Source organism: Larus michahellis, chromosome 21 (genome assembly GCF_964199755.1).
Source record: "Larus michahellis chromosome 21, bLarMic1.1, whole genome shotgun sequence".
Taxonomy (NCBI): domain Eukaryota; kingdom Metazoa; phylum Chordata; class Aves; order Charadriiformes; family Laridae; genus Larus; species Larus michahellis.
The window spans coordinates 3,732,645-3,747,641 of NC_133916.1; the positions used below are offsets into that span (position 1 = coordinate 3,732,645).

General features: G+C 48.9%; 1 protein-coding gene across 1 annotated transcript; it reads left to right on the forward strand.

The window, feature by feature from the left end:
* The first annotated feature begins 4,689 nt into the window (after positions 1-4,689).
* Positions 4,690-11,007, forward strand: MLN (motilin). Its single transcript, XM_074564501.1, has 5 exons — positions 4,690-4,805; positions 6,801-6,926; positions 8,447-8,563; positions 9,958-10,066; positions 10,881-11,007. Exons 2-5 carry the CDS (start codon positions 6,810-6,812, stop codon positions 10,886-10,888), a joined length of 351 nt encoding a protein of 116 aa, XP_074420602.1. The 5' UTR covers positions 4,690-4,805; positions 6,801-6,809; the 3' UTR covers positions 10,889-11,007.
* Positions 11,008-14,997: the final 3,990 nt, after the last annotated feature.

Below are 14,997 nucleotides of genomic sequence, written 5' to 3' on the forward strand. Positions count from 1 at the left end.
TTGACAGTGCGAGCGGCCCCGCAAAGCAGCGATTTAATGCACTTCTCGGTGCCTTAGCGTTTCGTCTTGCTATGCTTAACCTGATATATTGTTGTTTGATGCGGGAACAGTAGGGGGGGTAAAAGGAGGTAATAAGAAAATAAAAGGTCAGTGGGTGCCTGGTGTGTGTAAAGGCTAAATTGCTCTTTCATCAAATCTAATAAATATTCCCTGTGAGTGGGGTAGGGAGCTCCTTTTATGAAATGCTAAGTGATTTCCCTGCCGGAGAGCGTCAGCCCAGGACTTGGATTATCAGATGCGGGCAGGGTTTCCCACCGCCGGCCCCTGGGCCACCACCAGCCAAGCCCCGCAGCACCCCGGGGGGCCAGGGCAGCAGCCTGTGAAGGGAGAGCAGCCACCGGGAGGGAAAAGCCAGCCTCACTGCAAAGGAAACTGCATTTTTTTTTTTTTTCTACTGTTCCTAAAAATATTCCTGAGCCTTCAAGTGAAAACACGGTGGTTTGGATTTGAAAACCAAAATGGAAACAGATGAGCTGCATCCCAGCTTGTTTTCTCACCTCCTCTCCTTTCTCTCTTCGCTTCTTCCAGATTGGGGAGAGAATGGTAAAGGAGTGACCAAAAATGAAGAAAAAAAAAAAAAAAAAGCACGGAAACATGTTTCTCTTGTGGTTTGTTTTTTTTTTCCTTGTTTGAGAGTCTATAAAGTTTTATAAGCACAGCAATTGGTTTTAAGTGAAAAAGGGATGTTTTTATTTTTATTTTTTATTTAATTATAATGAAAGACGATTGTTAGGGGATAGGACGTGTCTCCACCACTGGTAGAGAAGTTAAATCCATCCAGGCTGTGGCCAGAAACATGTGCTTTCCTCTTTCTTTTGTCCTTCCATGGAGAAACGGAGGCAGCAGGCAGAACTTCCAGGTGTCCCCGATTTTGGGGTGTCCAGGTCACCTCAGGCCTGGTTCCCAGAGAGGCTTTGGCATTACGGGGTGCAGCACTGGTTTATCAGGCTCTAAATGCCCATGGGCAGCTCTTGCAGGTGCGTTGCAGACCCAGAGGCGCTCAGCGAGATGCTGAGGATGTAAATCGGTGTGATCCTACTGGAGCTGGGTCCGCTGCGAAGATGCTGCTCCATCTGGGTGCCTCTTGGAGATGTTTGTGCTGAAGAGCTCCAGAGCTTTGCATTTACAGGTAAAACAAGATCGCTGGCTCCAAAAGGTGGGCGGTGGGATGCTCCCTACCCTCTGCCGCACATCCAAACCTTCACCTCCTTCCCTGTGTCCGACCTGCACCTCATCCACAGCTCGCTGCCGTCAGCAAGAAGAGCCTCCAGTCGCTGGGTTGGCTGTAGGAACCCGGCAGAGTGGGAGGAGAGAGAAACAACACGAGACAAATTCCCCGTTAATCTAAGAGATCATTATTTGCTGCTGGAGCCAGGAGGGTCAACTGGTTTGGGGAGCCAGCAGGAGTTAAATCCTTGCTATTGATTCTTGCCCAGCCTGGCTGCGCAGCCCTGAATTCCCGTGAATTACACTGCCGAGCAGTGGGGAGAAGCTGAAGTGGGTACCAGGCAAGCATGGGGGACGGGAGGGGGAAGCCTGCGCCCTTAAAATATTTATGCCGCAAATTAACATGTGTTTTAGGCCTGTGATTCTTCAAATATTTATCTAGTGTTAATATTTTGAAAACCGCATTAAAATTTGCCACTGGTGCTTTATTCATTAGGAGCGTTCGGCAGCCACAGACAGCAGCGCCTGCTAAATCTGTAACGCGTCCATGCAGAGACAGCAGCTGGAGGATGGAGCCTGGGCTGGGAGAAGGAGATTTCTGCTCCTGCTTCCAAAGCAGGGAGCCTAAAATGAACTAAAATGAACTCCAAAACCACACTGGCTTCAGCTATGTGGCTGCAGACGTTCGGTTCAGCAGAGAATGAGCCGTGGTTTTGACCCATCTGACTCCAAGCAAAAATAATTTAATGTGAGCAGGGTGAGACAGATACTCCCGTGAGCAACAGGAAAGGGAACTGGGGCTGGGGGACACGTTTTTTTCCAAGTTTGATGGCTGCTGTGGGGCTGGTGGGGCTGTGAGAGCCTTGTGGACTTGCACAAAGTTGTGTCCTCCCTTCCCATGTGTGCCAGCCCCATCCAAGGAGGTTGTTGGAGATGGGGGAAGAGTGGGTGATTTGGCCCACGGTGGCTGTCAGGGCTTGTGCCGCGGCTCTGACGCTCACCCCCGAATTGGAAGCTTTGCTGGAGGACCCCCCCATCGCCTGACCAAGAGCCAGACGGAGCGGCAGTGCGGGATTTCGGTCCCTCACACTCTCTCCGCCCGCTGCGTTAGCTCAGGGCTGAAATTCAACTTCAGATTCCCATTGGCTTCTATCTCCTGTTTTTTATGCAACCCGCTTGCCAAAATACCCCGAGCACAGAGAAACTTGGAGGGAAAAGTACAGGACATGGAGACAAATGTTCAGTGTCCCTGGCACAGGGAGCTCATTTCCCCTTGATTCCTTGACATTGCAATTGATACACGGCTTAATGGGCTTCACTGCTACTGCCAGTTTCCTCTTAAAATTACTCCCAATTATGGCGAATGTTTAACTTTTAGGTATGAGCAGAACTGCAAGCAACTCCATTTTGTACATCATATTTTTGTTAAGCTCCTAACCTCTGCTGCAATTTTGCTTCATAAAACAAGGAGAGTTTCAGGGGGCCTGCAGATTGCAAATTGTTACGGGGAGTGCAGCAGGACAGATTTTTTTGCATTATAATGCCAGGGAGTGAGATTTCCAGCTGTGATTTTTATTTTCATTTATTCTCATTTTGCATTGGCAACGGGGACGTGCCAAAAGCTGCTTTTATGGACTGAGCAAACCTGGAGCAAAAAGGTGCCTGTTGCTTCCACTGAAGAAATCTTGGGAGTCGGGTCCCGTATTTTCAGTTCTGTTTCCTTTTCTTTTTGAGTACTCTTGCATAATTAAGAGGTGAACCTGGCAGACAGCATGCAGCTAATACAGATGTGATTAATTTTAATCTTCCCTTTTTATTTTAAAGGTTATCCATCCCAATGCAGAAAGCTGCATCGCAGATGGATGGGAAACCTGCCAGCCGGCCACATTTTTGAGGTAAAAGGGGACAAGACATGGGAAAGTTTAGTGCTTTGAAAAAGTGACCTTTCTTGGTAATTAATTTGTCACTTCCCAACACCATCTGCTGACTCGTCAGCTGCATCCATCATAACCATGCGAAAAACACTGGAAAAGTCAATTAAAATGGGAACTGGTGTCAAACGGCCTTTGTGCAGATTCTTTAGCAAAGGGAGGAGGGGAAAAAAAAAAAACCACCCCACTATCATGTAATGTCCTTTTCAACAACACACGTACACATGGTCCCAGGGAGAAAAACTATGTTGACCTCTCCGGAAGTTTTATATCTAGGGCCGCTTCATTGCCCGGCGATAAGCTGCAGTAAATGCGCAGGGATCTGGGAAGCATCTTAGTGATTGCCACATTTTTTAAGGAGGGGTTGGGCCCAAATTGAGCGTTATTGACCGTAGTAACAGCAGCGAGTCCCTTGTGAGGACCAACATGTGCAGTGTGTACACGTCGTATTGACTAGCGGCGATGGAGCTAGGTGAGAAAAGTCATTTTACGGGCTTGGGTAATAGCTCTTTTTCCCCTTGTCTCCAGCAAATAGTGCCAGTGCTTAGCTTTCAACCAGCCAGGCGGGAATGCCGCTGCTCACCTGTGCTACAACACCCCATAAAGCCATTTGATGGAGGAGGATTTCATTGCTTCCCCAACTCATTTTTTCCTCTTTCATCTCGCCTGGTTGCTTTCAACTTTCCTCGTGCGTAGCCACCCATCTGGGAGAAGCACCAGGACGTTTCTGGCCTGATCCCAACCCCTCCAGCATCAGTCTGACCGTCTTGAGGGGCCAAAGATGAGCTCGTATGCAATTCGCTTCTTCTCTCCGCACCTCATTTGTCTGGAGAGAGATGTCAGCGCACAGTTTTGTGTCCCTGAGGGGGATCGGTATGTCCAGGACTGGGAGATGGCGGTAAAAGGGGCCGCATGGAGACTCAAAATGGACAGATAAATCCCCCAGACTGCTTTGACATCTCCCCACTTGTCTGCTCAGTTTATAAAGCTTTTTGGTGAGAGATTTAGCATGTATAATTTTATTTATTATTTTAATATTTAGCTCTAGATCCCGCCAGGGGATTTATTACCTTAAATCTATGCTTTTTGGAATGCTTGTGGGTCAAACTTCATTCTGCATTACGCTTATTTTGTGGCACCATGGTTATTATTGTGATTTGTCCACATTTCAGTAGGAATATAATTAAGACACAGGCATCAATTTACCACTGGTACGCTCTCATCAGAAATGCTTTATCCTGGAGGGTTCATGAGCTAAATAGAGAAGCTGGGAGAGAGGAATTTTTCCATTTTATAGCTGGGGAAACTGAGGCAGAGATGCTCTGTCCAGCTGCGGGACCCACTGAGAACGGCTGCCAGCCTAAAGAGAGAAGCCTGGGGAGAGAGGAAAAGGGATCTGCCTGGAAACGAGAAACTCCAAAAAATCCAATGCAGATAACAACTTTCCCTCTCTGGCAAACCCGTTTCCACGCACACCAGGTAGCCGTTCGTCAGCTCCGCTGGACGCGTGGCACCCGCGCAGGGAAGTGATTGCATACCGGTGCCTCTACACCTATATAAAGGGTGGGAAAGCCAGTGGGAGCATCCAGGCGTGATCAGGAGCAAGGAGAGATCTGACCTCCAGCATCCCGCGACTGCGCTCCCCAGGTAGGTGCTTGGTCTCTGCTCCCAGTTGCAAGCTCTGTGGGGTGGGCACCTCATGGGTGCTGAGATCGGCGCTGGTGTTACCAGCACGTGTTGGCTTCAACCGAGAGAGCTCTGACAAGAAAGAAGAAACAAATCGATGCTTAAACAAGGGGAAAGGTGCTTTGTGCTCATCCCCCATCGTAGGAGCATCGATTCCACCAGCTCCTGCCTCCCTGCTTGTTGTGAGCACCCAGCAGACACCGCAGTGTGCTGCAGAGGCGCAGGGAGCCCTGGGTGCCCTCTGCACTCGGGGAGCTGCTTTGAACAGACAGAAAATGAGTCACAGACAGTTCCTATTGACAGTAACGATCTGATTTTTTTTTTGGAAGACAGCTCAGTAGATAAACGTACTGTCTTGTCACTGTGCTCACGCCAGTACCAGGTGGATGTTCACCCCTCCTGCCCCCAAACTGCCATTTCACCCCATTTTACGCATTTATAAGCAGAGCTGGGAACTGCTGCAGCCGCCCCATGCGACCGTGGTACTTTGTTGTGCTGATGCTGAACTTGGGATCCTCCTGCTTTATGCTTTCTCTTTGTAGCTGGGAAGCAGATTCACTAACAACAAAGTACGTATCTGCCTGGAGAGGCATTGAACTAGAGATCTCAGGTCTGAAAGACATGTCCTGCTTACAAAATAAGGACAGCACATTCAAAAATTATATTTTTTTTGACCGGAGTGATGTGTGGGGGTGTTTCTCCAGGGGAAGAGGGAGCGAATCAATTCACAAAGGGATAGTCAATAAGAGATGAAGGAGGTGACTGGGTTTATTTCTTTGTATATGGCAGTATTTTATTGTGGTGGTAGAATAAATGAAAAGGCATGAAAGATTGATGCTACTGAGATAGCACCGTGTTATCAGCACATATGCATATCAACATGTTGTATTACAAGGGGAGAGCCCGAGAAATCCTCTTTTGATCACTGCAGCAAACAACACATCTCGCTGGGTCACAGTTGGCAGCTTTTGATGATGGGTGGGCAGGGGGCAGATGGCACCGGTGCCCCCCTAAAGCAGTGCCAAGGCAGAGGAGAGGGGCTATAGCCACCGTCAGCCCTCCCCTGGCCTGGCACACAGCGGAGGGATGTGACTGGCAAGTGCTGCAGAGGGGAATATTTATTAACTTCCACTGGCCTTCAGTTCAATACTAGCTGATATTTATGGGAAATCTAATTTAGGGGTCAAATTTGACCTAACAATGTCCTTTCAATAACGTCCAAACGGAGAGGTTTCTGAAACTAATTAAGGATCAGGCTCCAATCAGGTAGAGTAGTTAAGCTGTGGGACAAGACTTCATTAAATTCGTCCAGAGAGAATATTTTAATATTTAAAGAGAACATTTAATGTTTACGTAAGTCCTCTTCTGACGTGAAGTCGCTGTTAAATCACCTCAGAAGGTAGTTTTTAAAGCCTTTTATACTAGGCTTTTATGGAGCCGGGCAGGCAAATGCCCTTCCCAGCTCTCCTGGACCCAATGAGGTTTATTAAAAGATTCAGTCCATCAATGCAGGTTTTCAGGAGTGAGGAATATGAAAACAAAATTTAACAAAACATCTGTCTTAAGGCTTTTCTCTCTTACAGCATCACTCTGTCTCCCTTGCTGTCAGCGGGATTGATGGGAGCGTTTTGCTCTGGATGTGTGCGGGTCTTAAACCACTACAGCTGGAGGGCTAAAGCTTGCAGAACAGAGCGAGTCTTTAACAGTACTGAAGGGCTGGGCTTGAAGTCCCTGGAGACATTGCTCAAGAACAAATCTGTTTACAGAAAAAGGTTTGAGAGGAGAAGTGTCAGTCAAGACGCTTCTATTCTCAGCTCAGGAGAAACTGGAAGAGTAAATATACCTCTAGTTAGCTGGTGGATAAATTGGATTGCAGCTGATCAAAAACCAAAGGGATTTCTTGTCAAATGGCCCTCCCCACTATCACCCTGGTATCTTCTTTCCTGTGTCATTCAGACTCTCACGATGGTTTCAAAGAAGGTGGTGGCCAGTTTGCTCTTGGTGTACGTGGTGTCTATGCTGGCTGAGCAGACCGAAGGCTTCGTGCCCTTTTTCACCCAGAGCGACTTCAGGAAAATGCAGGTAACCCCAAGAAACGTACTGTAGGGGCTGGAGTCCTGAATTAACCAGGGAAGGTGTTAATTCTTCCCTAATCCCCCAAGCTCTGCCACCACACGCTGTGCCACTGTCGTCCCCGTCATCTGCCCCTTCTGCTCAAACAGATACTGGCAGTCCCTCACTCGTCCCAAAGTTAAGGGCTATGGGAGAGGGCAGAGACAAGTTTTAAGATGTGAGACTAGAAAGGAAGAGCCTGGACTCCTTTACATAAGAACTAAAAGACCCGCGTGGGTTATCATCTGCAGCTGGTGGGGCTCGGTTTTCTTTCCTCCGTGCTAGTGGCTGTAATTTTTACAGAGAAGCTGCAGCTTCCCATCACCATGCTGATGGGTCTTTTTGTTGTAACAAATAATTAACCATCCTCCAGATGGTTGTCACCTCTGGGATGTGCAGAGAGGAGAATGTTTTTTCTTTTGATGTGAAACTAATACTGTTGAAAGGTGTCAGGCAGGCAGCCTCAGAGACTGCATCTTCTTAAACACAGCCGAAGTGAGCTTCCCCCGCACGACGCAACCCGTTGATACTGGGGAGAAATCTTGTTTCCAACACCTATCCGCTTGCTGGACAGCAATTGCTTTTTGTGGGGAGCACAATCATCCTTTAGCCTCGTTGAGGAAGATGATGGGGACCCACACACGGTCCCCAGATTGATTGTTCTTACATCATGACCCTCGTAGCTATGTGTCTGCTAGTGATTGAGGGTCTTCTAGATGTACATGGGTGAAATCAGTCTTCCAAAGGCTGCCTCTCCTCCTCTGAGCGTGCATTCAAACAAGCGCACAGCAAGCAGTCGGTTTGACACTGAGCACAGCCTTCACTGCATTTTACACGTCCCGTCATGTCTGTCATATCCCAAAGCAACTTTGGCTTTTCTCTTTGGGCTGGGAAGAAAGGGAGGGTCCTGAAGCCAAGTTCAGCCCCATAAATGGGAAAGGACTGACGTTACAGACCTGGCTGAAAGGCTGGTAATGCATAATGTCTGCACAGAGCTCTCCATTTGCAATGAAGCTGTGCAGGCTTTGATTCAACTTCACTGCCACTGCTACAGAACACAACCAGGCTTCTGGAATAGCTCTGCAAGGTCGGTATATTTGGCTACCACGTCCTGCTGACAATCTTATCTTGCACAGATCAAAGGAGTCCTCTGCAAGTGTCATGTTTACTACAGATCTTTACATGCAATCCTGTAACCCAACTTTACACCCAGCATTGCTGCCTCTGGGGCATGTCACAATTACAGTCCCCAGGGCGATGCTGGCCGCAGTTGATGGGTCCCTTCCCAGCGAGTTGTGGCCCTGGGGAAGGATGCTGCACTGGCTCCAGGCAGTGGTTAGACCTCCAGTCCCTCTGGCTTTGAGCCCAGCTCCACAGGCTCCTGGCTGCTGGACATCACACTGTTGATATGGTGCAGAGTGGGTTTGGTACCCAGACAATACTGCATCCCAGCATCACTGCCCCATTTTCTCTCTGCTGTGAAGTTGCAGGAAAAGGAGAGGAACAAAGGAGGGCAGAAGAAATCCCTGACCTCGCTGCAGCAGCTGGAAGAGGAAGGCTTCTCTGAGCAATCCGGTGGAGATGTCAGCAAGGTCAAGACCATCCAGGTATGTTAAACCATGCGACTCTAAGCAGCCACGAGGAGACACAGGGGGACAAGTGGCCCAAGAGTCAGCCCACGGGGCCTGGATACAAAGGAGTGTTTGGCGGTGCTGTGTGAGAAGACAGTGGGTGTTATCAGGGAGCTCACCAGACAATATTAAGGAATATCACCCGCTTCCTGACAGGCAACTGAGCAAGGCTGCATCAGAGAAAAGTCTTATCTCCACCCTATAAATTATCTGGACATTCAGCAGCCTGGTCACCCTCACCAGGCTTCTGCCTTGGTACAGGGAAGATGGAAACAACATGAGGTCTTTCTTTGCCATTCAGTGAACACCAGGCAACTGCAAGGCAGGAATTTGCAGCTCTGCTGCAGCTCTGGGTTTAACTTGTCACTTTTTCACCCAGCTCCAGATTAGCTGCCCGGTGTCACCTCCAATCTCACAGTCCTATGCACTGGCAAGACCTTATTTATAAACTTGGGCCCATACAGACGCACCTCCCCCCCCCCCCCACCAAAAGTCTGTATACGGAGCAGAAAATTGACAATTTTAGGGATTTAAGTGCCAGTCTAAGCCCTCAAAGGCATGCTTACCTGGTTAGCCAAGTCTGAAAATTGTTCTTTTCCACTTGAATACAGGGAACTCTTTGCCCTGTCCGTGCAGCTGCTCCCTCCGCCAGCAAAAGGAGCGTGTAGGTCCACCCCAAACTGCGGGAGAGACTGAGCGGGACAGGCAGCGGGGCTGGCTAGGCTGGAATTTGGCCAAGACGCAGGTTAATGTGCAACTTACTCTCGCAAACGTGGTGCACCAACAATCAATAATAGGATTTAAACAGCAAGGATTCACAGTTCAAAGCATTAAATGACTGGCACATCCCAGTGTCTAACAGTCCCCCGCTGCAACCGCAAGCCCTCCTGTGCCTCCAGCCATGACCAGAACAACTCTATTTACTTCGGGTACATCTGAGCCACAGCTGGCTCAAAGTCAGTCGGTCTGGAGGCAGGATGACGTCTCATCCTCAGTCTTTACTAAGGCAGGGTGCTTCACCAGCATCAGTAAAGCTGATGGCTTGAAGGGTCAAGGTGTGAGATAGTGGAGGATTATAAGGTTCAGAAATTATTTTCTTCTTTACAGTCTCTGTTGCCAGGAGGTAGCTTTATCTGTGTTTCTGAGTCAGCCCATAGATGATCCAATGCATGAAAACTTCGGCACTCTGAACAGCACAAGATTGCGTTGACTTCAAAATGTTGCTTTTCCCTGTATAAGGATCACCCTCTTCCCTTCAAATCAGCCCTAGACCCTCTACTGACCTGAGCAAAGTGGGGTCAAAGCACCCTGACCTGTCTCCCTCTGCTCTCCTCAGCTTTTCCTTCTGACTTTTCTGGCTTCCTCCACAGCTAGCTGTTCCTGTCAGAGCTGGGATGTGGCTCACCCCAAGGCAGCTGGAAAAATACCAAGATGTCCTGGAGAAACTGCTAGCAGAGATGTTACAGGACACCCCAGACGGTACTGTCAGGAGGTTGATTTCTGCCTTGGGAATTCTGCCTTTCCCTCCTCTCACCAGCTCATCATCACAAGATATTTATATCCTCAGAAGGGCTTTTGTGTCATGTTTGCTCACTTTACGGAGTCCTCAGATACCCCACCAGCTCTCTTGCACACGCTCTTCTTCCTGGAAGGTTATTCACTCTCTTAGGGTGCTGTCTGTGCCCTAGAGCTGATATTGACTGTTAGCAGCATTGCAACACTTCCCAGCAGCTCCACTTGGTGCGGCTTCCCACTTCCCCACTCCTCCTCCCGAAAAGTCCTCTGTCTTCAGGCTGCAATTTCCAACGGAGCTTATAATGCAAGCTACACCTGCGAGGCAGCTCAGCACCCACAGTCAGGCCTGAACACCTCGCTCCCTGCACAGGGGCTTACCACTAACACTTAATTACAGCTAGAATTAGCTGCAATTCATGGTGTTGAGTGCTAACAAATCCAGCCCTGGGCTTTGATTTTAGTGTACGGGAATTGCAAAAGAAAATACCCAGAGGCAGTATGTGATGCAGCTATTCCCGCCTGCAGACTTGAGGGGTGGTGGAATGGGTCTCGCTGATGTTATCTTTGGACTTTTGTCTTATCTGGGCTTAAATGTCCCAAAAAAGAGGGTCCCCTCTATCCCTGTGGGAGTCGTCATTCTGCTTTGGCTGTGCTGATTACAGTTTGCCTTCCAGCTTTTTAGTTGGGCAGCTGAGGAGGATGAAACAATATATAAAGCCTAGGAAAGACTGAATGACAAATTTAAGGACACTTGTTCTTTCCTCTCTTTTCTTTTTAGCTGACTGATATCTGCAGAATCAGAAGAGAAAGCGATGTCGCCTGCTGAAGCTAAAAGATTCCACTTATGTAAACGAAATCTGTAAAAGAGATTAACAAAATCCGAGGTGAGATAATAAAGTACGCAGCATAATTAAATGGAGGATTTGTGCCTTCTTTTCTGCATGCCTCTCAGCCAGATGGCAAGCAGCAAGTGTGGGAAAGAAGAGAGGGAGGGTTTCCAGTTCTAGAGAACATCACCGTCCTTTGAGAAGTGCAAAGCATGTTGCAAAGCCTGAGTAATTAATCTTTGTGGACTAATAAGTTTTAGCCCTCCCTTTTGGCAATGAGGGAAACCGAGGCAAGTATTTACCGGATCTCCTGGCCAAACTGGTGACACAGGAGTAGGATGATGAGTGTTGGATGGGGGACTCGGGCATCCCCACCAGGATCCCTGCTCTGGACGCGGGAGGGCACCCTCTCCCACGCTGCTGGGAGAGAGCAGGAGCCCTGATTTGCAGTTCCTACCTGTGCTCTTACCCAACCTCTTACTCACCCAGGCGATATAAATCTAAATAACATGGTGAGGAACACCTCACCCCATGGCTATGATGCGAACAGGCACAGTGTGTGTGAAACAACACAGAGCTCCGGCCTTATTTCTGCCTCTGAAACAAACCTAGAGGTGAAATCGCAATTCCACTTGAACATATTGCTCTCCATTTACATACCTTTGGCTTATTTTAGAGCTGCTCCTCTATATTGGCAGCAGGAAATCCAACATATGTAAAGTAAGGACGGATGAGATCAATGGTATGTATGTGAATATATCCAATTTCAATCCAATTTTATCCTCCCAACCTAACACAAATTCTGTTCTCACTGTGGTTCATTTAAATAGCTGTGTTTGTGCTAGAACAACACTCCTTGGTACGTTCTCTGCTGCAAGCCATCCCTTAGGAGAAAAGAAATCTCCCAATGTATAATGCAACATCCAGCATGGAGTGGATTCCAGCTTTAACATTTGATTCAAAGGCACACTCCTAGTCCAGGGACTGATCAGCTCAGTGTAACTCAAAGTTTGCAGGGATTATTGCTGAGGCAGGCTGAGCTATGAAATCACTATAAATGAGTCTGAGCGGGAGGAAGATAGAAAATAATACATTCCATTAGGCTGAAAGTGAAATCAGCTGCACGCATTGCTGGGCTATAGGAGCTCAGCCAGTGCAAATCAGTCTGCAGTGGCGTGATACCCAGGGAAGATCTGGCATGGAAATCACTGGAGGAGCTGCACCACATTTACGCGGGCGTCCAGCAAGACCAGAGACAAGACTGTTTGCTTCAAAGGGGGCATGTTGGCTTGCTACTTCCGAAAGACCCAAACCTTTACCCCAAGTTTAATTTTGCCCTGCCACGGGAAAACAAGGAGAATTTCCCCTTGAGGGGCAAACAGCTCCTAAAAGCCCTACATAAGCTCCATGGCAGGTCCGAGTTGTGTCTCCAGCATATCCTTTTGCCCAGCTCTTTCACTCAAGTGGTTTTCCAGGCTGACAGCTCCCCTGTGCTATCTAGGAAGGAAAGTTTCCCAGTGACAGCAAGAAAGAAAGCGAACATGAGCCTCTTGGATTTGCTTCCTGGACCATTTCCCACCACAGTGATGGTGGGGCTGATGCTGCAGAGACTTCCATAAGGAGATCCACCAATGTGACTCTGCAGGGATGTCTCCCTTTGCTCTTACATTTTGACCCAAGCAAGCTGTAACAGCAAAGGTTTGCTTTTACCGTGGCCGTCGGTTCTGCCAACGGCTCTTCCCAGTTGACCCAGCTATAGATGAGTTCAGGGATGTACAGTTGGTTGTGACAGCAACCGTCTTGCTCTGCAGCAACAACCGTGCAGTCCAAAGTACAAGGGGCCCTTCAGCCTTCGGAAGTAAATTCCCTCCAGACGCAGGGGCTTGAGTAGTGGGAAAGCAGCAGATATTCTTCTGCTGGAAGGAGAAGATGGATGGACCCCAACCGTCCTCCTAGGCACAACTCCCACTGTCAGGGCTATATCTCTTGTTAAGAAGCAAAATGGTCTCCCAGTTGCAGGACAGACCTGTATCCCCAGTGCCCTGGAAGGCTGCTTTGGCAGCCAGCAGCACCAAAGTCCATGTCTGCAAGCAGGTAGGAAGAACTTTCTGCTCCAGAAGCTGAACAAGAGTTTTGTGGCAGGATGAGCAGATGAAAAGTTGGGGGAAAGAGGCAGGGAAAGGAGGAGCAGGAAGAGAGAAAAGAATGAAATCAGCACTGACTTTCTAACCTAATAAGAAGCTCGTCAGGCTGAGGACATGACATACGATCGGGAGGATGAGAAGCGGTGTTCTTGGGTCACACCTGTGCCGCGGCTGTGAGTGACAGGGTGTTAAATTGGCGCAGTCGGCTCCCAAGTAAGATTTGACACTTCCCCTGGTGACATATGCAGGACTGTCGTCCAAATGCCATGGGATAAGCAGAGGGGGTGGGATGGTGGGCTTTTTTCAGCAGCCCCTCAGTCAGGGGTGGAAGGGTTCAGCTGCTGCCCGTGCTTTTTGGGGTGCAGCACGGTCCCCTGTTCAGGCACCTTGTGAAGATGGTGCAGATCTGTTTCTACCCCTCTGCTTATAGCAGTCCTGCGTTGATACTAGAAGAGGAGAAGCAGACGGCACAGCACGCCTGCTCTTCCCATTTGATATCTGAGTCACTGCCAGCAGTCCTAAGGCAGCTTCTGGGCTAGCAGGGAAGGTGGAGGCTGTCCCCTCCTCGCTGTCCCATCTTCCCACATCCCGCTCAGGATATTTAGAGCCAAGATATTCAAGAGCTGCACCGTGGGCTGGGAAACTGGCTTTTCACAGCCGAGCATCTCTGAGCATCACAGCCCATCTGCAGCATCAGCTGGCCTGTGCTCGCCCCGGCAGCCTCTGCTGCTGCCCGGAGCTGTGGCGATGACAAAGGGGCTGCAAAAAGCAGAAAAAAACGCCATCAGCCTCATCATTGTCACTGTGGGCAGGGTGACAGGAACAAATAGGTGCTGGTCCGTGGGGATATAGGCTCTGAGACAGAGGGCTGTCTTCTCCTGCTGCCTTCTCCGTGGTATCCAAGCACCTTCCAGGATGCTCCCAAGGGTTGTCTTGCTAGGGAGGAAGGGAGAAGGGTTGTGGATTTCGCTCCACAAAGAAGAGGCATCTGTTCCTGCTGAGCATCGGCACCGCCAACCTCCCTTCTGCGAAGGAATCACAGCTTTTCTCCAGTTCTCGAACACAACTCCCCTGTTCTCCACTCTGAAGGTCATGCAATGAGGCTGCTGGGCCAAACTCTGTCCTGGGGTAACTTCCGTGACAACCAGAAACACAAGAAGTTGAAGGGTTGGGTTGAGGTTTTTTTGCTGCTGTTGTGCTTTTTCTCCAAAGCAACAGGAGCTCACTTAATTCATGAGCTTGTATCAGCTCAGGTTTAGATGCCAGCATGCATCTGCGTGTCTAGGCAGAGCTCCTCCAAACCGAAAGCTGTGAGCTTCCAAAAACTGTGTACTAAGAGCATATTCTAATTCTATATTTACATTAGACACCGCTCCAAATTATTAGCTGCCAGTTGTGCTTTCTAGTTAGTGAGCAGAGGGAGGCTCGGCTTAGCTCGTTCACACTTCCCAGCGGAACCGAATATGCTCTTTTAATGGGCTCCCCGGCCTCTCCTAAGCGTGTATTTGTTGTTGCTAACCAGATTAACAAACCTCAGCATCTTGTTGCCGCTTTCTTGCATAAATCAGGAAGAGTGAGGCGAGCTTTGATGATGCCCTAAACAAGAAGGGCACAGCAGCCAAGTGAGCATGAAAGGAGGGGTATCCCTAAAGAAGTTTTTAGGTCACGAAGGCACAGTTTAGCATTTCCAGCCTCATGGCAGCAAGCGCTGGGGGTCCGCGCCGAGTTCTCACGGAGCCCCCACCAGTTCCCACTTGCTGCAGGTCCCGCTCCCGAGGGACCGCGAAGTTTCCACCGCTCCGGTATCGCGCGTCAATCACAAAAACAGCGATGCGCAGACAGCCTGCACCGCATTCATCACTACTTTTTCATTATCTTTAATTAAATTCTGATATTACGCCACAGTATTTCAGCCACTTTCATT

Coding starts and splice junctions, on each gene's coding strand:
- MLN (XM_074564501.1), top strand. CDS start 6,810: ATGGTTTCAAAGAAGGTGGTGGCCAGTTTGCTCTTGGTGTACGTGGTG. Junction 6,927..8,446: donor GCGACTTCAGGAAAATGCAG/GTAACCCCAAGA, acceptor GTGAAGTTGCAG/GAAAAGGAGAGGAACAAAGG. Junction 8,564..9,957: donor GCAAGGTCAAGACCATCCAG/GTATGTTAAACC, acceptor CTTCCTCCACAG/CTAGCTGTTCCTGTCAGAGC.